We start from the raw sequence: 25982 nt of genomic DNA, 5'->3' as shown, positions 1-25982 counted from the left end.
GAGTCTGGCACTGATCCTTCCAGCTCTGTTCATGATGTGCTGCAAAGCTTTTCTGTTGTAGTTCATGCAGCTCCTGCCCCACACAGTGATACAGCTAGTCAGGATGCTCTCGATGGTGCCCTGGTAGAAGGTGTGCATGATGGGTGTGGGGGCTTTTGCTTACTTGAGTTTGGAGAGGAAGTAGAGGCGCCGCTGTGCCTTCTTCGTCAGTGATGCATTGTTGCTGGTCCAGGAAAGGTCCTCACTGATGTGCACACCCAGCAATTTGGTGCTGCTCACTCTCTCCACGGCAGCGCCATTTATGGTCAGTGGGGAGTGCTTGGTGTAGCCTCTACGGATTCAACAACAATCTCCTTGGTCTTGCTGACATCCAGTAGGAGATTGTTGCCTCTGCACCACGTGTGTAGAAGGTCGACCTCCTTCCTGTAGTGGGTCTCATCATCCTTGGTAATTACACCCTCCAGAATTGTGTCGTCCACAAACTTCACCATGTGATTGTTGCTATAGGTGGGTTGCAGTCGCGAGTCAGCATGATGAAGAGCAGGGGGCTGAGCGCGCAGCCCTTTTTGGCCCCTGTGTGATGCGGCTCAAGATGTTGCCGACTCGTAGAGCTTGTGGCCTCCCACATAGGAAGTCCAGCAGACAGTTGCAGAGGGAGGTATTGAGCCCCAGCTTTTGTAGTTTGGTGATTAGCTGTTGCGATATTATGTTGCTGAACGCTGAGCTGACATCCAAGTACAGCATTCTCACATGGGTCTTTTGTGTCCAGGTGGGTGAGAGTTGGGTGGAGAGCTGAGCAGATTGCGTCCTCTGTGGAGCGATTGGTCCGATATGCAAACTGATAGGGGTCTAGTGTAGGTGGGAGGATGGTTCTGATGTATGCCATGACTAGGCGTTCAAAGCACTTCATGGTGATGAGGGTTAGTGCTACGGGGTGATAGTCATTGTAACTGGAATGGGGCGGGTATCTGTGGAATGGGCACGATGATTGTGGATTTGAAGCATGACGGGACAGCCACTTGTCTCCGGGAGGTGTTAAAGATGTCCGTGAAGACGTCCTTTAGTTCCTCAACACATTCCTTCAGCACCTGACGAGGGATGTTGTCTAGGCCTGCTGCGTTGCGGGTATTGATGGTGGAGAGTGTTCTCACGCTGGCAGCAGAAAGGCACAGGCTTTGGTCATGGATAAGGGGTCTTCTGTGGATGACTGTTGTTTTGGGCCTCAAACCGTGCAAAGAAGCTGTTGAGGTTGTTCAGCAGCTGTTGTTTTCGCAGAGCTGTGGCACAGGTTTGTCCTGGGTTGCCCTGCCACAGGCTCCGAGCGTCTCTGCTGTCCTTGAATTGGCTGGTTATCTTGCTGATGTATTTGCGTTATGCTTTGCTGATACCGCACGCTAGGTTGGTTCTCTCTGCTATCAAGCCAGTTTCGTCCCTGGCTTTAAAGGCTCTCTCTCTCTCTGTCCCTCAGCAGCCAGTGGACATCCCCTGTCAACCATGGCATCTGGTTTGCTCATGTAATGATGGTATTGGTGTTGGTTACATTGTCAATGCATTTGCCAGTGTAAGAAGTAATAGCGTCTGTATATTCCTCAATGTTTGCGTGGTCATTGTAGGTGGCCCCCTGCTGGAATATTTCCCAGTCGGTCTTGTCGAAGCAGTCCTGAAGGGCAGAGGTGGCCCCATCTGGCCACATGCTTTCAAACTGGTCTGGTGACTATCACCCTGTGTCTGTAAGCCAGGTGTTGTCAAACAGTCAAGGTGGGGGGGACTTGTATGCTCCTCTGTGGGTGGTGTAGACCAAGTTGAGGGTGTTGTCACCTCTTGTAGGGAAATCAACATGCTGGTGGAGTTTGGGGGGGAAAGCCCCGAGGTGAATGTGATTAAAATCTCTAGCAAAGATGAGGAATCCATCTGGATGTGCTCTGTTATTCACTGATGGCCTGGTACAGTTCATTGCTACATTTCTGTCACTGCTGTTGGAGGTGGGAGGGATGTAAACAGGCAACTAGCAGAATCACTGTGAGTTCCTTCACCAGGTAAAATGGACGGCACCCAATCATAAACTCTGCCTGTGGTGAGCAGTGTTTGCATACTGCCACAGCATCTCGGCACCATGCGTTACGAATGTAAACACAAACTCCAACCCTAAAAGTCTTTCCTCTGTTTGCGTGTGCTCTGTCCACTTTGTAGCCTGTTAGCTGCTCCAGTTGTACAGTTGAGTCCGGGATGTTGTCATTTAGCCACTTTTGGTTTGACTGTGTGTGTGTGTGTGTGTGTGTGTGTGTGTGTGTGTGTGTGTGTGTGTGTGTGTGTGTGTGTGTGTGTGTGTGTGTGTGTGTGTGTCTTTCATGAGCATGCGCTTAGTCATACAACTGCTAATTTTCTTTTTCTAAATGAAATCGTATACTCCTATAGGTCAGGTCAACTGAACATATTTTCAAAATAGCAGTATTCTTAAAGTCTGTCAGCAATATAGCTCTATAGGCATTTAAGACCATTATCTTCCTGTCCTTTTGGCTACTCCCTTCAGGAGTCACCACGGCCAATCAACCTTCTCCATGTTACTCCTCTATGTTGCTGTTTTCTCTCTTCTTATAAGAACCTTTTCTAATTTTGTTAAATCTCCAGAATTTCCTGTTGTAATTCTTCACAATGTCGAAAACAAAGTGTCTTAGGAAGGAGGTAGTGTGTCTCTGCACTTTGAACTTTCTAAACCTGGACTTTCCATTGAGTGGAGGACGGGAACTGAAGTCCTGACTTGTGAAGAATAGTACCAAATTAAACAAACAGGCTTCAGCTATAAATTACAGATCCTTGATTTGAAACCTGAAGGCACAGAATGCTACATATGCTGTTCAGCTGACACAAGCTCAGCTTCTGTGACAGTAAATGGCAGGATGGAGATTCATTGTATCAATTTATGTAAATTTAAACATCTTGACATCTCTGTGCTTTCTAATTTTCTATTTCTTCATCTCTAATGAAGAGTTTTTACTTCAGATGAAACCATTTTTGGTTATTTTGTTTTATTCAACAGCTCTCTCAGTTATCTTCACAAAAAAAGCTGGAAAGTCAAACAGCTAATGAGGGGGACACTGTCATATTGCATTGTGAGCTCAGCCTGTTGTTCCTGTGGATTAGAGGAGAGGAGAACTTGGTCTCTGTCCATGTTTTAAGAATGAAATGAGATAAACGCACCACCTTGCCAAACTAGTTATCCATGATGTAAACAGAGATGATGCTGGGTTTTACACATGTCACACTGGTGACTGAAAAAGCACTGCAGGAGTGACTGTGAATGATCTGGTGTCTTTTATGTTTTGTTAATTTAAACCCAGGCTGGAATGAAAAATCAGTCATTTGACTTTAAAAATATTTTAAATGATCACTTAAGATTTTGCTTTAGGATTAAGAATTAAGACAAGAAACTGTCAAATCTATTATTTTTAAACAATGGCCCTTTCCTTTGACATCCACAGTCATTATACTGTGTGTGTGTGTGTTTGGTTGAAACATTTCCAAACATTTTCTCAATTTTCTCTCACAATTTTCTCTCACATCTCTCCACCCTTCCTAACAACTTCATCAACTCTTATTTTGGCATTTCCCATGTGTCTCCTTAATAGTTGGGCACCCTTTTGTTTGATCATTAATGTCACCCAAACACTTCTTCATGTCTGATCACTCTTGATAATATTTACTTACCCAACAGCTAAATCAAAATATTTTGGAATAATATTCTTTCCAAACACATTGAACACAATCTTGAACTAATAGCACTTCCTCTTCTTGGCCATCAAAAATGTATATGTGATTTTGATTTGTCAAGCAGAGGTCGACATAAAAATACTGAAGTTCTTGGAGAGCTGCGTCGTATATGAAGGTGAGGATGTCCACTTTGAGTGCCTGTTGTCAAATGAGAAGACGCCTCTGGCCCAGTGGAAACTCCAGGATGTCCCACTACAGAATAATGAAATGAATGTCATTGAGACTGTGGGCCCAATGCATAGCCTCACACTTCGTGGGGTCTCCAAAGCCGACTCAGGCACAATCACTTTCTCAGTGGGAAATAATACTTCTACTGCATCTCTTACCGTCAGAGGTAAGGGAAAAAAGTGTCTTTTTACACACTACGTCACATACCTAATTTTGCATCTAAAGCAATTTTTTCAATTCTTTTCTTCACTTGATTATATCATCTTTCTACAACAAATATCCTTTTATAGGTTCCTAAAAAGGACTTCTCTGCATTTCTGCAGATCACTTTTCAGTGAAGTTTGCCCGTGATATAAATGAGTTTTCCAATTTCAAAGCATTTTCATTTTTGTTTGCTCAAGTCATTCCATGTTATTTATTCCTTTTGCTTGACTCAAAATGCCACTGGTCGTGATTTGCACCATCGTATTTTACAGTAAAGATCCTTCATAGTTCTATGTCATGACCATCACTTTTACTTCACATCTAACCCAAATAATATTATGATTCATTTGGGATCTGATTTAAAAAAATCTGCAGTGTAGTGTCTAAAGCACATCACAGAATAGCAGAAGGGAGTCTAAATTGAGTTTTTTTTTTTTTGTTTGTTTGACACACCCTAATGTGGTTGCAAGGATGGTGTGGGTGTATCTTGGGTATCATACAAATCAAATTCATTTCAAGCACTTACAGTATATTGGTAAACTTGAAGTTGCCCCAATGCCTGTAATACTGCTCAAAGTATTAAAATGTCAATTCAAATCACACATTAACAACAAAATTTGTCCTCAGTAACTGGTCTTACCATACTTCAGATTCAGCCTGATGTTTGCATAGTGCACAATACCACTTTATGATCGACAAAATCATGTCCATGTCCAAATTCAAGTCCAGTTGCCAAGACAAGAAGAGTTCTTGGAAATCAAACACAGCAAAAAGTTTACCCCGGTAATCATTACAACTTTGAGACCAAAAGCTACTGTCGTACACACATGGCACTTTTTGTAGATAAAATTTTTATGTGCACTATGCAAATATTAGGCTGAATCTGAAGTGTGGTCAGAATTCACAATGACCTAGATGACTGAGAAGCTCCACAGACATATTTCCAAGAACCTTAGTGTCTAAACCTATGTGAAGAACCTTTTGTTAGTCATCTGTGTTTGTGTTTTGAATATAAAAAAAATGTATTTTTGTGTTATTCTATTGACATGGCAATCATCAAATGCCATAACCACAATGTAGAAATATTATGTGTCGCTTGTCAACTATATACTGCTGAGAGTCAAACGCTTTGTTATTGTGAGTAATAATTTTAATGCCTATTTATTTCCATTTCACATACCTTAGTTAAGGGGGTACTGAGAGTAGGGCAACTGGCTTTTTACCAGGATTTTTTTTTTTTCAATGTTTCTTCCTTTGGATTTTTTTTTTTTTTAATTGGAGACGTTTTTTTCAGATTTTTTTTGCCTTTTAGTGCAGTGTAATTTTGGAAAGTCATACTTTTGTCTAAAAAAAAAGAACTTATAATGCACTGCATTGGTAACTGTCTTTCAGCTCCACCTGTATCATTCAAAAAGGAGCTGGAAAGTCATGAGGCCATCGAAGGTAACAAAGCCACCCTGTCCTGCGAAATATCTAGCTCAAACTGCAAGGTGACCTGGTGGAAGGGCTCAACTCTGCTTAAACCTGGGGAGAAGTACACAATGGAGCAGAAAGCCACCACTCAAACCCTTGTCATATTCAAGCTGAGTATGGAGGATAGCGGAGATTATACCTGTGACACAGGGAGCAAGAAAAGTACTGCTTCCTTGAGAGTGAAAGGTAAACAAAGCCAATCAACATCTTTTCTGTCTTGTCCATCGTTATCTTTTTACTACCCACCTACTTTTATCAATCTCATCCTAATTAAGGCTATTTGTATTTTTTATATGCTTTGATTGTTTAATATATATCCATTCTTAGCCCAAGAGCCAGAGCATGGTGAGTGAAGTGTATATCGGGCATGAAACTTGCTGAACCGGATCACATTTTTGACATCAAAAAGAATAATTTGAAAGTGAGATTCTCTGTCCCTATTAAGCCATTGAAAAGGTATGCTGACATTTGATCAATGACCTCTACTCACCCTCAGAGCGTGTGCGCATCGTCCGAGAACTCTGTGATACTACTGTGGCTACTGGGCAGGATGCAGTCTTTGAGGTTGAGTTGTCTCATGCTGGTGTGACAAATGGTGAATGGTGGCTTGGAGATAACCTCCTCCAAAACAATGATCTGAATCAAATGAGTAGCCAGGGTAGAGTGCAACGTTTGGTTCTGAAGATGGTAACCACAGACGAAACAGGAGATGTTGCCTTCGTCTTGGGAGAAGAGAAGAGTGTTGCCTGTCTTCTAGTAGAAGAGAAAGTGAAAGGTAAAGGAAATGGCATGGTAATGAGATTTTAGTCCCAGCTGTATATTTAAGAATCACACTGTCCACTTATGGATCATATCTGTATTGTGTGACCTCTCAGTTGCCATTTCCACCCATACAGCATCTTACCTATTACAATCAAATAGATCATTTTCTATAAATTAAAGTCCCCACATGGGGAAGTAGGAAAGTCTAAAGTAGCACCAGAGATTATGAATTTATGTGTGTCTGTAATTACACTACTTTGCATTGATTCACTGGTTACGCTGCAAACGGTGCTGCATGTGGAAAAAAAAGGGCAAGTCTGACTTTTAGATTACAAGCAACTGATATCGGTCTGATCCTGGGTTGTGTGGATCCCCCAATTTGTCAACACAAACGCTGACAAAACAAGTTCTGTGACATGTGATGCAGAGTGCAACTAGTCATTATTAAAGTTGTTCTGAAAGTTACATAGTTATCTCTATTATAAGTACAACATTTTCTCAACTCATTTCAATTTTGTAAAATTTCAGTAGGTCCAGAATTTATTTATGAAAAAACTATGTCCAAAACTTGAGTTTCTCGTATTCCCAGTGCTAATTCTAGAGAAGCCACATGACACTGTGGCATTAGAGGGTGAAACTGTCACGCTGGCCTGCACCATCACTGATCCCAAGGCAAGTGTCACCTGGCTCAGGAACAACATAGCCATCAAAGCAGGTCTCAAGTATGACCTAAGGAAAGATGGAGCATCTCAGCAGCTTCGCATCCATAATCTGGCTCTTGAGGATTCAGGAACGTACACCTGTGACACTGGAGATGCAAAGTGTGATGTTACCTTGACTGTGGAAGGTAATTAATGTAATGATCTTCAAAAAAAATCTCTTTTGTTTTGCCAAGATTCAAGACAGGAGATCAAACTAGGATTGGAATGAACAACTAAAACAATCTTGAACTTCCAATGTATTCTTTGTCACCTCAACTATCAGATACGCTACCTTCCATATCAGCAACAATTGCCATTTCAAATTCTCACCAGGTGCCCCAGCATTCTTCACCAAAGAGCTCAAGAACCAGGATGCCCTGGAGGGTGAAGATAGTACCCTCCGCTGTGAACTTTCTAGGCCAGGTGTGCATGTTGAGTGGCGGAAAGGGGGCATTGTCCTCCAGCCTGGTAAGAAGTATAAGATATTGCAGGAAGGGTGCGTTCAGGAGCTCTGTATAAAGAATCTGGAGCCAGAAGACATTGGTTACTATACCTGTGATGCAGGGGACCAACTCACTACAGCTTCTTTGAAAGTGCAAGGTAGCCTTTGGCAATATTTTTAAAAACATTAAATATTTCCGTATTTGAAACTTAGCTCCTCTTTTGAGGTTGTGTTTTTATGGCAAGCCTAGCCCTTTATTGTGTGATGACATTTTTTGTAATTTCATCTTGAGATGTGATGTCACATTGCTCATTCTTTTAATGGACAAGTGAATGGCCATTCAGTAAGTGCAAATGTATATTTTCACTCAACAGTGAAAGAAGTCTTCATTGTGTCGGGTCTTAAGAACACCGATGTATTTGTCGGGGAACTGGCAACCTTTTCCTGTCAGCTTTCAAGTTGGGTACCTGGAAAAGAGGAATGGTGGCTGGATGGCACTTTGCTGGACAATGGCCCCTTTACTGAGATAGGACAGAGCGAGGGCCACATTCACACACTCACCTTTAAGAACCTGGCCACAGATGACTCTGGAACTGTCATGTTCAAAGCTGGCAGCTTAACATCAACAGCCAAGCTTCTTGTCAAAGGTATCATGATACGTGATGACCAGAAGACTCCCTTAAAGCCTGTAGAAATTAAGGAATTCATCATAAAACATCACCATTTAAGCTTATCTGCCTTGGATTTTGCTGATATCAGTATGTCTGCGGAGGTTCTCAGACATCCAGGTCATGGCTAATTCTTGTCAAAATCTTTTTCCCTTGAAGCGGTTTCACATTTAATCATTAGTTCGAAAGGACTGTTGGGAATTTCCAAATATCTAACCGTTAGGGTTGGGGGCTAGTCTAGGCTGCGATCACTTGTTTTTTTTTTGCAGAAACTATCTCAAAGGGGCTTTTGTTGTTAGGTTTGAACACAGATACAACTTCTGGGGAATTACCTAGATTAAAATGTGAAAATTGTATCCAAAATTCTCAGAATTTGATACAACTTTTCAAATGAAGTAACCTCTTCAAATTGATTTGAAAAGATGTATCCAAAATTCTCAAGAAGCAATCGCAGCCTAGACTGGTGCCCAACCTTCGTGGCTATAGTCAGAAACTCCCCACAGTCCATTTGATCAGAAGACACCTCTCGTATGACTGGTGAGATGGCTTTAAGATAAGAAAGTCAAGTCCGCTGATATTAGTAGAAATATCAAATTTGACTTAAATAATGGATTAAACATGAAAATGTTCTTCAGTTTGAAGTTCAGTTTTATATTCCCATAATAATTAGAATCAATCAGATAAAACAGGCACACTGCCCTGAACACTCTGTGCAAATATGACCAATCAATTAATTTTGTTGGACTCCATGTAAAAAATTACCTAAATGGTTTAAATCTTGATAAATATGAATTTTAGTGCTTCATCATGCATGAGCAACATCTGCATTATAGTCCCAAGCTGCATGCTTTGATGCATCTGTCCTCACATCTGGGTGTAGCATCACAGCAATCTGTTTCAAGTTGAGGAGTAACATTGATTTTAAAAAGTGATCTTGAAAAATTATTGTATGTTCTCATTTCACTCAACTTTTTTTATATCTAAGCCAACCAGAATTATGTTGGCTTAGGCCAGTCCCTCATTTCATTGACCTATTAAACATCCCTCATTTTCATTTGTATACCTATATCACTGATTTGACAAAATGGTCTCTGTGTGGTCAGTCAGGCCAAGTGGATACATGACAACCCTATTTCACTGTTGTTTCTTTTGAGTTTTTGCATTCTCATTGTAGTTCTCTTCCTTCGTCAGCTCCTTAGTTGTCCTCTATTCTATTCATCTATATTAGTTTGGATGAGCTACGCATTCTCGCTTGCAAGCCTGCGTCACACACCGATGCATTAGGCACCCCGTATCTCGTCATTTTTGCATGAACCTGGAGAAGCATCTGTTTTCCCGTATATGTCAGTGTCCGAGGAAGAACGCGATTTCTCATTTAGTACAGAAAGATGTGAAAAATACAAACTGCTTATTTTTAGGTTAGGTTTAGATATAGATACAGATGTTGATGGAGACATGACTATCCATGTTTGTTGAAAAATGATGAGAAAAGGGTTCTAATGCGCTGTTATGTGATGCTAAGGGAACCTTCACCATTCTTCGGCCTGTTGACACATTGGTAGTGTGAATATTTTCCTCCCACTGGCATCTTCTGTCTTCCTTGTACAATTAACAGAATCCATAGCTTCCCTGAGTCCCCAGTGCTCCACCAAAAGATTATATTTGAATAAAGACCAATCACATTGGTCCACATAATTCCATTCTCAATCTCATTTATCTAGACATTTAGATTTTATCTTATTCTTATTCATCATGCACTTATTAGTCATCTTTATTTTTGCCATTTCTAGATAAACTGTATTTGTTTTGTGTACTTTGTAGCAAGTTACAGATGGACACACTAGTGTCACTAAAGACCGGTTCAATTACAAGATTTATTGCAGTGGAAGCTTTAAGTTTTGTATCTTTATCTTTCTGACATGTCCATATTTGCAATGCCTAAATGTATGAAACATTAATATTCAAAGATAACTTCCATCAAAGACTATACACTTGGATCAGCATTCCTTGCCAAGCAGCTATTGCCTAATCTTGTGAATTACTGATGTAAAAAAATTTGTGAATGCAGTTGTGTTTGTTTTTTTGATAATAATAATAATAACCTTGTTTCTCCTACAGTTGCAACTGTTTTTTCATGAACAGACAAAACTGATTTCCCTGTTGCACGTCATATTAAGCCTGACCTTGTTAGGTGCACATTTGGTTTGTGCAGTTTCTGTCTGAATAACTGAAATGAACAGTTGCCAGTCACATATTCAGTGAAAATATGACTGACATAAAGAGCTTACAAAGTAGTCGGGTTCCTATTCTGGTAAATTAAAAAAAAAAAAAAAAAAAGGAAAGACAACAGGAGTTGTGTCAACGTTTGCAATCATATGAAAGCATAAAATATATTCTGTTGTTCTGTGGACAGTTTCGGTGTGATAATATGGCCTCCCTTTGTTTCATGCCTTGTTTGGGTCAGAATATATTTATTTGTCCTGGTATTCTTACACTTTATGACAATGGCTGCAACTGATCAAGTGTTATTGTATAAGCCAAAAGTCAATATAGCTGTAAGTGTGGCCTTAACATCATCTTTTGTATATGACAATTCCTAGGGATGACCTTGGTGTTTGAAGTTAAAAAAACACATATGAGGCATGTTTTTGACAGGTTTTAGGTTTGATTCAGTGGTAATTTGATGGAAAAATTACACAATGGTAGTAAAAAGAAATGTTATGTTGGCTAAGTGCTGCTCCACCCAAGGACTCAGGCCGGTTGCTTTTCACTACTTACCATTACTCTCACCTCCATTGTGCCATTTCTTCATCCAAACTCAGCCCTAACCTTTACGCAAAAATATCCATAACTAATCACCACTATCATGCCCTTCTTTGTTAACACTGGCCAGCATTTATCTGATCTTGTTTTTACCCTGAAACTTGACTGTTGGGCTTTTTGACCTCAAACAGGTCCACAATATGGTTTAAGTGGACATTAGAATACCACTAACAACCTGAAACATTTGGCATATTAAATTTGTATAGCAAAATCCCCTCATTATAATTACATTCATGTCAAAGAATATTTTATTTAGACAAAATAGATATTTGTGGGTTATTAAGTCCAAATGTCATCAAGCATGTCCTGCATATAGTATTATATATATTTTTTCTATGGATAAGCCCTAATTCTTTGAATCCTGACCCTAACCCAGATCCCACAATTGAAGTGGTGAACGACATGGAGGATCTTAGGGTGGTCGAAAACCAACCGGCTGAGTTCATCTGCCAGTTCTCAAGGCCGGTCAAGGCCAAGTGGAAGAAAGATGGGGAGCTATTACAGCCTGATGGCCGAAGGGTGGTAGTGGAGCAGGACTGGAGTGTGGCTCGCTTGTACATTAGCCGGGTATCCATTGAGGACAGGGGCAAATACTCCTGTGAGGCAGAGGGGACCTGTGTGGTTGCTTCACTTCATGTGGAAGGTGAGCTTTCCTCCACATGGACAGAGCACCAAGCTTTTGGGAGTTTCCTCTGCTCCCGCATACTTGTCAGTTCTGTGGCCCAATAAACTGATCAGTTGCTAAGTACAATGTTTAGCGTTATTGTCATCATTTTTTTTTTTATTTTGATAGTTTCCTGTCTTTTTCTTGTGTTTTCAACAGCCAAACCTATTGAAATTGTCCAAGGGCTGGAGAATATGGAGACCTTTGATGGAGGCGAAGCATTATTTGAGTGTGCACTATCTCGTCCAGAGAACAAAGATTGCTGTTGGTTTCTCGGTGGAAAACCAGTAAAAGAATCTCCTAATGCCGAGATTGTGTCATTTGAGAGTGGGCGCCGTCACCTGCTTTTGTTAAAAGACTTGCATGTTAAAGACAGTTGTACAGTGACCTTCAAAGCAGGTACAACTTCCACATCAGCCAAACTCTCTGTCAAAGGTGAGCTGCTAAAATTAATTGTGCTTGACATGGACATTTTAGTGAAGTAATGTTGTTGCTTGAATTTTAAATCATTACGATGTACATGTGATGAATTTTAATTAACAAATCTGTATTTCCACCGACAAGGCTGGCAGCTGAATATTGTGACAGGTCTGGAGGACAAGGTGGCTGCAGTGGGAGACAAGGTTGAGTTTTGTGTTGAGCTGACTGAACCTGTCCCTGCATCAGAAGTTGCTTGGTATGCTAATGGAGTTGAGGTCAAACCAAGTGACCTCTGGGCCATGAGGACTGATAACTGCTCATATCACCTTGTTTTGCGGAAAGCACCTCTTTTACCCCTTCAGGAAATTACATTTGCTGCTAGAGATGCTCTCTCTTTGGCCAAACTCACAATTATCAGTAAGTATTTTTTCTACCGTAGTTTTCGTTAAGTTTGACTTTTCCTTTATTTACAATGATCACGATTATTCAAATTTTTGTCATATTGTTTCATATAATATCTTTTTGTCAGATTAAATGCATACTGTATGGAATCTCTCGAGTATATCAGCCACCCCACATTGTTTTGTATTTCCTATGCACTTGTGATATAGATTAATGTATTAGAACAAAACACAGTTATATTTGATATATTTAGAAGTGGTGTTCAAATTTTTTTTTTGTTTGTTTTGCAGTTCATTATTACACAGTTTTTTTTAGGAATTTTCTTGGTGGAATGATACAGATACTGGCAAAACAATCTGTGTAGTTCTTGATTTGGCTTTGTAAAATTATTGTATACCCTCTACAGCTGTACCTGATCCTCCAGAGGACCCAGAATTCTCCAGTAAGACAAAACAGTCTGTCACCCTCTCTTGGTTCACCCCTCTACATGATGGTGGAAGTCCCATTCTGGGCTATAGGGTGGAGATGAGGCTGGTAGATAGTGCACTTTGGCTTTCATGTCATGCTGAGCCTGTATGCAACACAGAGTTTATGGTTGAAAATCTTAACCCAGGGAGTGGCTACAGGTTTAGAGTAGCGGCTATTAACAGAGCTGGAATTGGTGAAGCTGTTGAGTTGCCACAGACAGTGCAAATTGGTGAGTAAATGTTTATATACCATCATTACATTGTATCAGATGTTGACTTTGTCATGTAGTCCTTACTTCTTGTTAAAGTAAAATGTCAATCAGGTGCTGTTCTGTTGCTATGTCAAGTAATTTGAACTGAAAAAATAACTTCTCATTAGCCTTTGCTCCATAATTCTCTCTCTGTTTAATATTGTCCAACAGAGGAAGTCATTCAGCCCGCAATTTATCCAGGTATGTAGTTGTATTGTGCTTGACATTTATATTTACCCTATATGTCTAAAGGATTACATTCAAACTACATTATTGTTATTGTTTCAGAATTGCAACAGGTTGAGACTGAGACACTTGGACAGCCTAGTCTGCCTCCAGAGGCTGCTGAGGAGGGGGATGTCCATGAGTTGTGGGAGGCTTCCGCTAAGAAACGACGCATGAGTCGGGAGCCTACCCTTGACTCCATTACTGAAACACCAGAGGAGGATGGCAAAGGTGGTAAACGAACAGAACAGATTGACCAGAGTGCATCAGAGACTGTGGTAGTGAAAATTGCAGAGCAAGAGCAGGCCACTGTTTTAAAGAAGACAGAGTCCAAATTGCATATCAGCTCTGAGGATGAATCATTTTCTGGGGGTTCACTTGTGTCCTATCTAAAGAAAAGCAGCCAGTCTGCTGACCCTGTAGTCAGTGATGCAGAGACGCTGGCTACTGAGAGGTTCTTTGCACATTTTCAAATGACAGACCAGAAAGAGGTTAAAATGACTACAGTTCAGCAAAAAGACTCAAAAGAAGTATCAGAAGACCAGATATTGACAATCAGTAAAGAGGATGAGCCTGACCTCAGAGAGGCTGCCATTAAAATTCAGGCTGCCTTTAAAGGCTACAAGGCTCGCAAGGACATGCGTCCTGTATTCAAAGAGGTATTCAAAGACCAAACAAAAGAACCTAATGGCACCATACATCTTGAATGTGTCTTAGAAGGCAAACCTGAGAAAGTATGCTGGCTTAAGGATGGAGAACCACTGTCCGATGGAAAGCACCACCATATTGATATTTACAGTGATGGTACATGTTCATTGGTCATCACAGCAATAACCACAAAGGACACTGGGGTTTACACCTGTGAAGCTACCAATAAGTTTGGAGTTGCTTCTCACAGCAGTAAAGTGACGGTGGGGAGTATGAGAGAATCATCTGGGAGGCAACCACTGGTAGTCGGTTACAGTGCTGACAGCGAACCTGAAAGTTCCTCAGGTAGTGAGATGGATGAGTCACTGAGACAAGCAAGCCGACGCCTTAGACGCCTGCTCCGCACACGTCTCCCTCCAGATGTGGCGGAAGAATCATTTGTCAGCGCAGATGAAGGAGACCTGCACCCTCCCGATCCTCATTCATACCGGGAGGATGAAAATTACATTTACATCCGCTTTGATACACGGACAGATGCTGAGGTTGCCTCAAAGAGGTTCCAGGAGATGTTTACTATCCAGGGAGTACCTGTTGAAACTAACATTTTGGAGGCAGGGCCTCTTAAAGTGGAGCTGCGTATAAGAAAGATGGGCTACACTCAAGATGGTACTCAGACCCCAACACAAGATAGACAGCCTTCTGTATTAATGGCGGGGGCCCCGGGTAAGAAAAACAAGAGAATTTCTGTAACTATTATTTATTTACACTCGAGAATTAGTAAATAATCACCAGAAAGCTCTGGCAAGATTTTAAATCTCAGCACAATTTTTGTGCTTGTAACTCTCTCACTGCAATGAAATACTCAACTTTCTTACAGCTGCTCCAGTCTTTTTGACAGAGTTACGATGTCAGGATGTTCCAGATGGATATCCAGTCAGTTTTGATTGTGTGGTGATTGGAAAGCCTTCTCCCACAGTTCGTTGGTACAAAGATGGCAAATTACTGGAGGAGAATGACCATTACATGATCAATGAAGATCAGGAGGGCTGCCACCAACTGATAATTACTTCTGTGTTGCCCACTGACATGGGTGTCTATCGCTGCACTGCAGAAAACAGCAGTGGCATTTCAGCCACAAAGGCTGAACTCAGGGTTGACAGTAAGTTTATTTTTATAATATAGATATGTTATTTTTATCTTCTGAAAGCAGGGTCTGTGATTTCGTTTGGTCAGATTTCCTATCTTTTTGATATAATCCATATATTTGTGGGACTCTTTTCTTTGTTGTCATCCAACATATTCAAGTTTGACATTTTAGTTATCTCAGACATTGCTGCATGGAATTGATAGTCTGAATATAGGGAGAACATTTTAAATCAAATGTTTCCAAAATAATGTCAGTGCATCTAATTTGTATGAAGTGTGTTGTATTATAAACCTTAATTCCAAAGTGCATTTATAGACCAGCCTTGATTGGTTCACATTGGGGAAATATTTGATGATGATAAACCTCTCAATTAGTGTCTTGCAGCTCGGATTATGACACTGCTGCAGATGCAACTGAGACGTCCTCTTATGTCAGTGCCAAGGGTTATGTGTCCAGGTGAATTCATTGTCATATTATAAAAACTCAAGTTGATTAATACTATATAAATATGATTAACTACTTGTTATGCACTGGTTTTCACTCCTGTAGCAGAGAAACTGAGACCTTTGAGTCCGTTACCGAAGACGATCAGTTGCCACAAGTTTTGCAGGAGCTTTCTGATGTCCGTTCTAGTCCTGGTTCCCCTATTGCTAAGATGCAATTCAAAGTAAAGGGTAAGCGTGTACACAGGCAATTGTTTCTTTTAAATGCCATGGAAACACTGTTTCTACAATTCTATGGCAACATACATCTGGTTCTTTGTAAAAAATTAGTAAGTGTCTCTTGTCTTCTAGGTTTCCCCAAACCAAGGGTTTACTGGTTTAAAGACGGGCACCCCATACGGGCCTCAGAAAGGATTCGTTTGTTAACACAGCAAGATAGTCATTCCATAGAGATCCTGGAGGTGAAGAAAGAAGATATGGGAGAATATTCTGCCTACATCAGCAATGTGGCTGGCTCTGCTTACTCCTCTGCCCAGCTAACTGTTTTAAGTGCGTTTGCTTGAATAATTGACAATACTGTTACCATATACTGAGATTTTATTGCTCAACAATTGCAGTTCAGCTTTTTACAGATATTGTGAAATCTACCTCTTAACAGGTCCAGGGGAGAAGATGCCACACACTCACAAAGGTAGTTTGACATTTACCCAACATTCTTTTTTCATAGGTCCATATGGCCAAAACAGTGTAATGATATATTTTTAATTTTTTTATTTTGTTAAGTTACTAACCTCTTTCTCGCATCCCAGACTCTAAGGAGCCTTTGGTGCCACCACGCTTCTTGGAAAGGTTCAGCAACAGGAAAGTCAAACAAGGAGCCAGCATCACATTATCTGTCAAAGTAGAAGGTATATAGTGCTCATGGTTTGACTCTCATACTTTTCTTTCTGTTTCTGTAAAATGTTTATCTTTAAAACAAGCTGATTTCCAAACAAGGCTAGTCAAATGATGTTCAGTTTAATTATGGCTTCTAATTTATGACAAATACTAAATTCTTGGCAATGCTTTTAACCCTTCCAGGGTCTCCTACTCCTATGGTTTCTTGGTTGAAGGAGGAATCGATGGAAGATGTCCTTTGGCTTAAGCCTGATACTGAGGGATACAAAATAGCTTGCTCTGGAGCACAGCATAGCCTCATTTTGATGGATGTAGGAAAAGAGTATACTGGTACCTACACTTGTATTGCCACAAACAGGGCAGGACAGGTCATCTGCACTGCCCACCTTGATGTGGATGACAGTAAGAACAAAATTATCTGCAATCTTTATTTAACTATACCCATAGTCACTTGTAAAACATTCATACTGCTCCTAATTTGTATTTTTTTTCCTTTGTTAGCAGCACAACCAAAGAAAGAGACCAAATCCTCAGAGTAAGATTGAATTGGGGATACAAATAATATTTACATCAAAATGCACACTAAACAGATGTATTTTCAAAACATGAATTTAACACCTTTCATACAATTATTTTCATTAGAGTTCTTGGGATTACAGTTAGTCCTCCAGAGGAAGAGGCAATTGGTGGAAGAGGTTAGAAACAATACATTTTAATTTATCATGCATCATTATTAGTTATTTAATGTTTCATGTCATCCTGTAAATACTTCACTTTATTTCAACGTCTTCTGTGTACTTTCAAGAGGTTAAAATGCCATACCTAGGAGAAGTAGGATCAGAGGAATTCCTCCTAAAACTCACTTCCCAGATTACTGAAATGGTGTCAGCCAAAATCACCCAAGGTAACCCTAAGTCACTGGTCATTCTACTCATCTTATTGAATATTAGAATACTTAAGTGGCATGCGCTGCACACTCTGCTCAATTTAATGTTAGAGCATGTCCAGATAAAAAATTAGTCAATGCTTTAAATGTTGCACTGCACTTTTCTCAAACCAAAGCACAGCATTAATATTAACAGCCTGATTTAAAGAATATTACAACCACAACTGCGATTAGACCTTGAAAGCATGCACATAACCCAACCAACACAGTCAGAGTTCCTCACATTCATACCACACCTCAACCACACCCTCCAACCCTCCTTGGATTCCTTATCCACCTTCCTTGTGTAATCTGAATGTTCTAACCTTTCAATTAGATTTAGAATAACATCCCACTGGAGATGAAAATGACACAAAGATTAAGTGTGATAACCAGTGTTTGTATAACAGCATGTTTCACTTCATTGCAGGTAATTTGCTCTCAAATTTAATTTTGCTTAAGAAAACATTATTACTTTGTCCCTTTCAGAGCCATCGCTTTAAAAATTCAAGCCAATTAAATGCTTATTCAATCATTAATTTGTTATTCAGACAGCATACAGAATCATGAAGTGCTCCAGTGGATGAAATCTTGGCCCAAAACGACCAGTATGTATTCCAAGTGCATCAGTTTCACAATAAATACTCATTTTTCCATGAGTTTCATTTTTTTTTATATTCTTACTGCAACTGAGGAAGAGGATATAGGGAAATCAAAATCATGCATATCATTATGAATAAAACAAACGTTATATAAATCTGGAATAAAACCATTTAAAAAAAATTATCACTGTTTTATACAGGTTTAAAAACATTTTTCTTGATGCATTTACTTCTATGTGAAATATAACTGTACAAATGTCATTTCAAAATGGGTATAAAATGATACACCAACTACCTTGAATACATGCTCACAGGAAGACATGTATTTAAGAAAGCTTATGTTACGTTTCTGTATAGCTTCTGTCTGCATGTTAGGACAACAATCTTTTTTCAAGAGTGCTGCAAGGAAACTATCAGTTGATTAGCAGTAGATACCAGTAGTCTCCTTTATTGCATGAAACTTGAGTTGGCAGAGTGAATGAATGGTCTACTAATAACCTCATTTAAGCCAAACATTTGATATCATGACAACACTGAAGTTACAGTCAAGAACAAAAGATTTAACTTGTATGTAATGTACTTTTTATCTTTATCTTACAATGTTAACTTGTCTTCTTATGATCTAATCTCTTCTTGTTGCCTCAGCTTCTCTGCGTGTTCCCGGTGTTGACAGTGATGATGAGACTAAGACCCCCTCACCATCTCCTCATCACGGACGCTCTCGCCCTCCCTCCCTCGTAGCTGACTCTTCATCTGAGTCAGATGAGGGTGATGCTAGGGGGGAGGTGAGATATGTGATTGAACTTTCTAAATAAATGATCCAATACAATGTTGTGCTGGCATTCAAAATGCTTAAATGGCTTGCTAGAAATATAAAATAACACCACTAACAGTATATTCCATTTGTTTCCATTTTTAATTAGACATCAATATCAGAGATCTATGAAAGATCTCTTCAAATTGTAAAGATTATCAGTTGGGACACTTAGCACTTAACAGGCTACCTCATGGTTAAGATGTTGATATTTAGTAAAACCAAGGTGGCCAGGAACCTAATTTCATGTGTACTATAAGAGGTTGAAAGAAATATAATTTGCATTATACAATTCTATGCTGCATCAATAACAGCTTAATAATTTGCCTTTAATTTGACCTATTCCTATTTTTGTAGTAAATTATGAAGTATATTGCTCACAGATACACAAAATGTGAAGTTGCCATTATTTTTTTAGAATTCTACAATTAAATCTAGTTAATGATAATTTATTTTAAATTTACAAAAATCTATGAGTAGGCACAAGTCTGCAATTAACTGTAACACTGACATGGCCAGTGTGACCAAGTTATACACCATTGGTCTACCTCCAACGTTTTGATTTAAAACACTGATGACAGCTGAAATTGATATTGTTTATTTTTTTCTGATATCTCACAATTATCTTTTGTTTTGCAAATGTTGGTGTTCCCAGAAAAAAGCTGCTTTTGATATCTATATTTTTTTTATATTGTTTTATAGCCCGGGTATTGCAATGAAATTACCCCTAACAGATATATTGATTTGGGAAATGTTAAGTCACCACAAAGAATTCTGAAATCAAACCAGGATCATAGAATACATTACTTTTTTGTAGTAATGCTGCAGTGCCATAACATTTGTGCTATGATCATTTTGTGCAGATGTTCGACATTTATGTGGCAACGGCTAACTACAACCCCACCACTACAAGCAAAGAATCGATCTCTCTGAAAGAGGGACAGTATGTTGAGGTTTTGGACTCTGCCTATCCACTGAAATGGTTAGTTCGGACCAAGCCCACCAAAACAACACCATCTCGCCAGGGCTGGGTGTCACCTGCCTACCTCGACAAGAAACTTAAAGTATGTCTCAGATAGCTGCTGCCGCAAGGGCTACAATGTAAAATAATTATTTTGTGAGGGTTTTTAAATATTTTGACCTAACTGGAAAAAAAATGTTTTCTTCTAGCTGTCTGCGGATACAGGAGATCTTCCAGAGGGTAGCGTTGAGGAGGTGTCGGAGGGAGAGTACAAGAGAAAATTATAGTAAATAAAACACATCTTTTCTCAGTAAATAAATGCTGATAGGATAACATCAAAAATTATATTCTCCGTAACTGTCTCCTGTGTCCAGCCAACTGATCCAGGACTTGATCAATAGTGAATCAGAGTTTGTCAAAGAGGTAGACTTTTTCACATGCCATCACCTGAAGCATGCAGACAGCCCAGATGCACCCTCTGAGGTCAGCAGCCAGAAGGAAGCAATATTCAGGAACATCGATGACATAAAAGTCTTTCACAGCAAGTGAGTTCAACCTTTTGATGACTACTCTACACCTATTTTGGTGTATTTAATATCCAGGGGTTCTTGTGCTCTTTTTTTTCTGTTTTTACCTATGCATGCAGCTTTTTTGCACTCTTGTGTCTGATTAATAGACATAACAGACAGTAATTTCATTCACCATGATTTTTTTTTTTTCAGCATACAATAAGTTCTCCCACCAATTTTGTTTACAGGTCATTCCTCCCCAAGTTAAATGAGTGTGACACAGATGATGATGTTGCTATGTGTTTTCTGAGGAATAAGGAAGGCTTTGAAAATTACCTCCAGTATCTTGTCGGCCAGAGTCAGGCCGAATCTGCTGTCGGTGACAAAACTGTCCACCACTTCTTCAAGGTAACACTGGACTAGGATTTGACTTGAAAATGTTACTTTACGGTAATGGCTTTACTTTACGGTAGTTTTATGAATATTACATTACAGTAATTTTGCAGACTCTTTTATCCAAAGTAACTTACAAAAAGTGCAATTTTTTTTCCGGGGGCGTTGCGGGCTAAGTGCAATTAGTAGGTTAGTGCTTGATGAAGAGGTATGTTTTCAGCTCAAGGTGGAAGGTGGGCAGCAACCCTGCTGTTCTGACCTGAATCTGTAAACATTGGCAAAGAATTCTCTTAACTAATTTGTTATGCCAACCCACTTCTTTTTATTTCGACAACTCCCTTCAAGGTTCGCTACAACCATTCAACTTTCTCCATCTAACCCTATTCTCTGTATCCTCTTCTCTCACACCAACTAACTTTGTCCTCTTTCACTACATCTATGAATCTTACTTTCAATTTTCCTCCTGGCCTCCTGCTTGGCAGTTCCAGCCTCAGCATCCTTCTACCGATATATTCGCTATCCCTCATCCGTATATGTTCAAACCATCTCAGTCTGGCCTCTAACCTTATCTCCAAAACATCTTACAAGTGTAGTCACTCTGATGGACTCATTCCTTATCCTATCCATCCTCGTCAATCCCAAAGAGAGCCCTAACATCTTCATCTCTGCTACCTCCAGCTCTCCATCCTGTCTCTTCTTAATTGTCTTTTAACCATATAGCTTTGATGGTCCCACTACAATCTTTTACATCTTTCCTTTCCCACCACTGCTAGTGTTGCATATCTGTCACTAATCATTCCACATTTTGGGGCGACAAGGCTTAGGGGTTAGAGCGGTTTTCTGGGAACCAAACATTCCTGGCTTGATTCCCACACTCCTTTTAGCCTGTTGAAGTATTGGTACCAAGAAAATGAATCATTTTAAAATTACAATATTGAAATATAAGTATTACATCTCATGTTGTAGGAATTCACTGAGAAGTTGAGTGCAGATCCTACACATTCTACTGTACGTAGCGTCAATGCACACCTCCAGGAACCACTGGAGAGGATCCAGAAGTACAAGGCCCTCCTCAAGGTGAGAGCTTTTGTACAACGATCAATTTGTTTTCTTTTTATCAGTAGATTTCACATTTTTGCATAATTTCAATAATATTTCCATAAAATTCAGGAATTTATACGAAACAAGGCAAAAAATGGCCAAAATTGCTGCCTCCTGGAAGAGGCCTATGCCATGATGTCTGCACTTCCTCAGCGTTCTGAGAACACTCACCATGTCTCCATGATTGAGAATTATCCAGCCACCCTGGAAGCTCTCGGAGAAGCAATTAGACAGGTAAAATCCGGTCACTACAAGAGTAATAAAGCAATAAAATGCCCTACTGACTGTTTTGCTTGTTAGGATTTGTTTTAATTGTCTATTTTTGTACAGGGACCTTTCCAAGTATGGGAGGGAGCACCAGGAATTAGGACTTCCTCAAGAGGTCACCATCGCCATGTTTTCCTCTTCAGAAATTACTGCATAATCTGCAAATCCAAGAGAGACAGTAACACCGATACACAAACCTATGTCTTTAAGAACATGATGAAGGTAAAATTTCAAATCTTCACACTAACTCTCTGAAAATCATTCTATGTCCACGGACTAAGTATATGCTTTGTCAATGTTGCAGTTAAACAACATTGATGTGAATGAGACAGTGGAGGGTGATGACCGTGCTTTTGAAATCTGGCACGAACGTGAGGATTCTGTTAGGAAATATACCTTGCAAGCCCGGACAGTAACCATCAAGAATTCATGGCTCAGAGACCTCAGAGAACTACAGCAGCGATATACCATGCCTGCGTGGAGTAAGTGGAATTCCCTGTATTTTATTTCTTAGAGTAATATAACTGTACTTATAATACCTTGGATCCCTTCCATTTTCAAAATTCTTAATGACTGTGTCTTATAGGTCCACCTGACTTTGAAGAAATTCTGGCAAACTGTACAGCAGAGTTGGGACAGACTGTTAAACTGGCCTGCAAGGCCACTGGAGTACCCAAACCAGTGGTCACCTGGTACAAAGGTATGATGGTTTCATTATGTATGTGTGAAGCCCCTACCTTCATTCAGTTTTAGTACATAAACCACAGAGTAATACATTCTTCCATGGAAACTGAGTCTAGGCATGTTTCATCAATATTTATTACTACTACCTAATGGCCATAGATGGACGTACTGTTGAAGCTGATCCTCATCACATCATCATTGAGGACCCAGATGGCTCCTGCACACTGATCCTCGACAACATGACAGCGGAAGATTCAGGCCAGTACATGTGCTTTGCCACAAGTTCAGCAGGCAATGCCAGTACTCTTGGCAAGATCACTGTGCAGGGTAAGAGATCTACATCAAGAAACATGTCCCCTGTTTGAAAATCAATTATGCATCTTAACAAACCTTAACAACCCTATGCATCTAATAAATAGTAATTTTTATTTTCTCATGGGAAGACAATCTGTCCTAGTAAATTTCTCCCATGCTTTACAGACAAAGCTTTCAATGCCTGAGACAACCTTTTGAATGCAGCATTCGCATATACTTGAACCTTTATATGCTTTAGCTAATGCCCCTTGCTGATCTTGAGGCAATTTCTTCCTCATTTTGAAACAATCCTCTTGCATATAATTTGGGTATATTTCAAGGTTATGTCTTCCACTTCCACAGTTCTTTGATCAACCTTGTGGTTGTGTTGGATGCTGTATGGCTGTCCTGGCTGACACGCCTCTGCAGCATTGCATGGATGTCGGGGACAGTTCTGCCAGACCGGCAGACCGGTGTGGTGGAGGAGGGTGTGCTCCAACTACAGGGGGATCACACTCCTCAGCCTCCCTGCTAAGGTCACCGCTGGAGAAGAGGGTCCACTGGGTCGTTGAACCTCGGATCCAGGAGGAGCAATGTGGTTTTCATCCTGGTCGTGGAACAGTGGACCAGCTCTATACCCTCAGCAGGGTCCTGGAGGGGGCATGGGAGTTTCCCCAACCAGTCTAGAAGAGGGAATTTGACCATGTCCTGCCGACAACCTTGTGGGGGGGAATGTGGGGGTACCGAACCATGTTATATGGGCTGTTCGGTCCCCTTATGATCGGTGTTGGAGCTTGGTCTGCATTGCTGGGTGTAAGTCGGGCCCCTTTCCGGTCAGCGTTGGACTCCGCCAGGGCTGCCCTTTGTCCCTGATTCTGTTCATGACGTTTATGGACAGAATTTCTAGGCGCAGCCAGGGTTGTCGAGGGGATCCGGTTAGGTAGCCACAGGATCGAGACTCTGCTTTTTGCAGATTATGTGGTTCTGTTGGCGGTTAGCAGCTGAGTGTAAAGCGGAAAAAATGATGATCAGCACCTCCATATCCGAGACCCTGGTACTCAACCGGAGACAGGTGGAGTGCCCATTCCTGGGTCGGAAGAGTTCCTGCCCCAAGTGGAGGAGCCCAAGTATCCCTGAGTCTTGTTCACAAGTGAGGAAAGGATGAAGCGCGAAATCGACAGGTGGATCGGTGTGTTGATGCAGATTCTGCACTGGTCTGTCATGATAAATTAACCTGTCCATCTTCATTCCCACCCTCACCTATGGTCACAAGCTGTGGGTAGTGACTGAAAGAACGAGATTGTGGATACATGCGGCCGAAATGAGTTAGATAGGGTGAGAAGTTCAGTCATCCGGGAGGATGACTATGTAGAGGAGCTGCTGCTCCTCAGATAAGGAGTCAGATAAGGTGGCTCAGGCCTCTGATCAGGATGCCCCCTGGACACCTTCTTGTGGGAGGTATTCCAGGCATGTCCATCAGGGAGGAGGCCACTGGGAAGAGACTGGAGAGACTATGTCTCTAGGTTGGCCTGGGAATGTGGCAGGGGAGAGGGAGATCTGGGCCTCACTGCTCTGGCTGCTGCCCCCCTGGACCCAACTCTAGATAAGCAGTGGACAATGGATGGATGGATGTCTTCCACTTTATGTGCCTTTTTAAATAACATGTGCTTTTTCTATTTGTTGAATAATAACAATTTTTTTAAATAGGTGATTTGTGATGTAAAACCTAAAAACGTACTCAAATCTCTGCATGTAAAGGCCATAAGGCCATTGAAAGTCCTAAACCAAAACAGTGTGCCTTTGTTTGCCTTGCGTAAACTGCGACTTGTTCCTTTCAGTTCCACCTCGTTTTGTGAATAAAATGAGGAATGCTTTCTTTGTTGCTGGTGAGGACACTCAGTTCACCTGTGTAATTCAGAGTGCTCCAACACCTAAGATCAGGTATACCAAATCTCTTATGTTTAAGTTTCAATATTGATTGAGATGCATATTTACATTATAGAAATTTTCACTAATCAGTGTCTGGTCTCTTACTGTGTGTGTGTGTGTGTGTGTGTGTCTGTGTGTGTGTCTGTGTGTCTGTGTGTGTGTGTTTCAAGGTGGTTTAAAGATGGCAGGCTTCTTACTGACCAGGAAAAGTATCAGACCTACAGTGAACTTCGCAGTGGGGTTCTAGTCTTGGTGATTAAAAACCTGACAGAGAGAGACCTGGGACACTATGAGTGTGAGGTTTGTCCACATAAACATATTGTACCACAATCACTCATTTGATTTTTATGACATATATAAAGAGAGAAAATCATTCATTCTCAAACTACTATTTCTGTCCAGAATCTGTATATTTTAAAAAGAATGTTAAGTAGATCTTTAATTAAATCTTCAGTGTGAAACCATATACTTTCTGCTGTTGTCAGTTGTCTAATCGCCTGGGGAATGCCAAGTGTGCAGCTGATTTAGTTCTTCCGTCTGCTGTGGCTCACAGTGGTGAGCAGGCTATCACTATTGAAGGTAGGAATAGACCTAATACTTACAAACCGCACCTTGTCCTCAAGTATGTTTTTCTCAGATTTGAAGAAGGAATCATATTATGCTTTAATTGCAGTAATGTAGATTTAAAGATTCATAGCAAATCCAGCTGTTATCTTTTAAATTACAGTCTACCTTAGCAATAACTGTTTTGCTGGTGGTTACATTTTATTTTTTTACCCTTACAGTTACAGAGCAGGAGACTAGAATACCGAAGAAAACCATCATCATGTAAGTAAAATTTGGCCTTGTGCATCACTTACAAATGTTAACAAGCTGTAAGAAAAACTATTCAAAGCCCAAAAAAATGATGTATCGCTGAACCGCTGCAGG

The 25982-nt window shown here is 40.4% G+C and overlaps 1 protein-coding gene and 1 pseudogene across 12 annotated transcripts in view; both read left to right on the top strand.

Annotated features, from left to right (window-relative positions):
- The window catches only part of obscnb (obscurin, cytoskeletal calmodulin and titin-interacting RhoGEF b), a 56693-nt gene that overhangs the window by 27627 nt on the left and 3084 nt on the right, over positions 1 to 25982 (top strand). For 3 of the 12 annotated variants that reach the window (XM_086173195.1, XM_086173200.1, XM_086173199.1), the window contains 38 exons: positions 3833 to 4102; positions 5533 to 5799; positions 6110 to 6388; positions 6965 to 7222; positions 7410 to 7676; positions 7893 to 8165; positions 11386 to 11652; positions 11833 to 12108; positions 12238 to 12510; positions 12902 to 13192; positions 13385 to 13414; positions 13502 to 14809; positions 14964 to 15245; positions 15608 to 15689; positions 15783 to 15907; positions 16028 to 16225; positions 16335 to 16367; positions 16486 to 16584; positions 16757 to 16975; positions 17075 to 17108; positions 17216 to 17268; positions 17379 to 17477; positions 18050 to 18106; positions 18746 to 18885; positions 19778 to 19978; positions 20085 to 20161; positions 20250 to 20420; positions 20633 to 20792; positions 21744 to 21854; positions 21948 to 22112; positions 22209 to 22367; positions 22450 to 22627; positions 22732 to 22845; positions 22989 to 23156; positions 24962 to 25064; positions 25223 to 25352; positions 25538 to 25631; positions 25838 to 25880. In XM_086173195.1, coding sequence (XP_086029321.1) covers positions 3833 to 4102; positions 5533 to 5799; positions 6110 to 6388; positions 6965 to 7222; positions 7410 to 7676; positions 7893 to 8165; positions 11386 to 11652; positions 11833 to 12108; positions 12238 to 12510; positions 12902 to 13192; positions 13385 to 13414; positions 13502 to 14809; positions 14964 to 15245; positions 15608 to 15689; positions 15783 to 15907; positions 16028 to 16225; positions 16335 to 16367; positions 16486 to 16584; positions 16757 to 16975; positions 17075 to 17108; positions 17216 to 17268; positions 17379 to 17477; positions 18050 to 18106; positions 18746 to 18885; positions 19778 to 19978; positions 20085 to 20161; positions 20250 to 20420; positions 20633 to 20792; positions 21744 to 21854; positions 21948 to 22112; positions 22209 to 22367; positions 22450 to 22627; positions 22732 to 22845; positions 22989 to 23156; positions 24962 to 25064; positions 25223 to 25352; positions 25538 to 25631; positions 25838 to 25880 — 7354 coding nt within the window. The remainder of the gene's footprint in view (positions 1 to 3832; positions 4103 to 5532; positions 5800 to 6109; positions 6389 to 6964; positions 7223 to 7409; positions 7677 to 7892; positions 8166 to 11385; positions 11653 to 11832; positions 12109 to 12237; positions 12511 to 12901; positions 13193 to 13384; positions 13415 to 13501; positions 14810 to 14963; positions 15246 to 15607; positions 15690 to 15782; positions 15908 to 16027; positions 16226 to 16334; positions 16368 to 16485; positions 16585 to 16756; positions 16976 to 17074; positions 17109 to 17215; positions 17269 to 17378; positions 17478 to 18049; positions 18107 to 18745; positions 18886 to 19777; positions 19979 to 20084; positions 20162 to 20249; positions 20421 to 20632; positions 20793 to 21743; positions 21855 to 21947; positions 22113 to 22208; positions 22368 to 22449; positions 22628 to 22731; positions 22846 to 22988; positions 23157 to 24961; positions 25065 to 25222; positions 25353 to 25537; positions 25632 to 25837; positions 25881 to 25982) is intronic. The other 9 variants (XM_086173204.1, XM_086173202.1, XM_086173197.1 and 6 more) reach the window with 8 other exon arrangements.
- LOC147218917 (myosin-binding protein C, slow-type-like) lies at positions 1692 to 3327 on the top strand (annotated as a pseudogene).

The sequence above is a fragment of the Fistularia commersonii genome, chromosome 25, assembly GCF_037954325.1.
Source record: "Fistularia commersonii isolate RoL2024-O1a breed Wild chromosome 25, RoL_Fcom_v1.0, whole genome shotgun sequence".
Taxonomy (NCBI): Eukaryota; Metazoa; Chordata; class Actinopteri; order Syngnathiformes; family Fistulariidae; genus Fistularia; species Fistularia commersonii.
The sequence above is the reverse complement of the archived record's forward strand: the minus strand, read 5'-3'. Positions and strand labels throughout refer to the sequence as shown.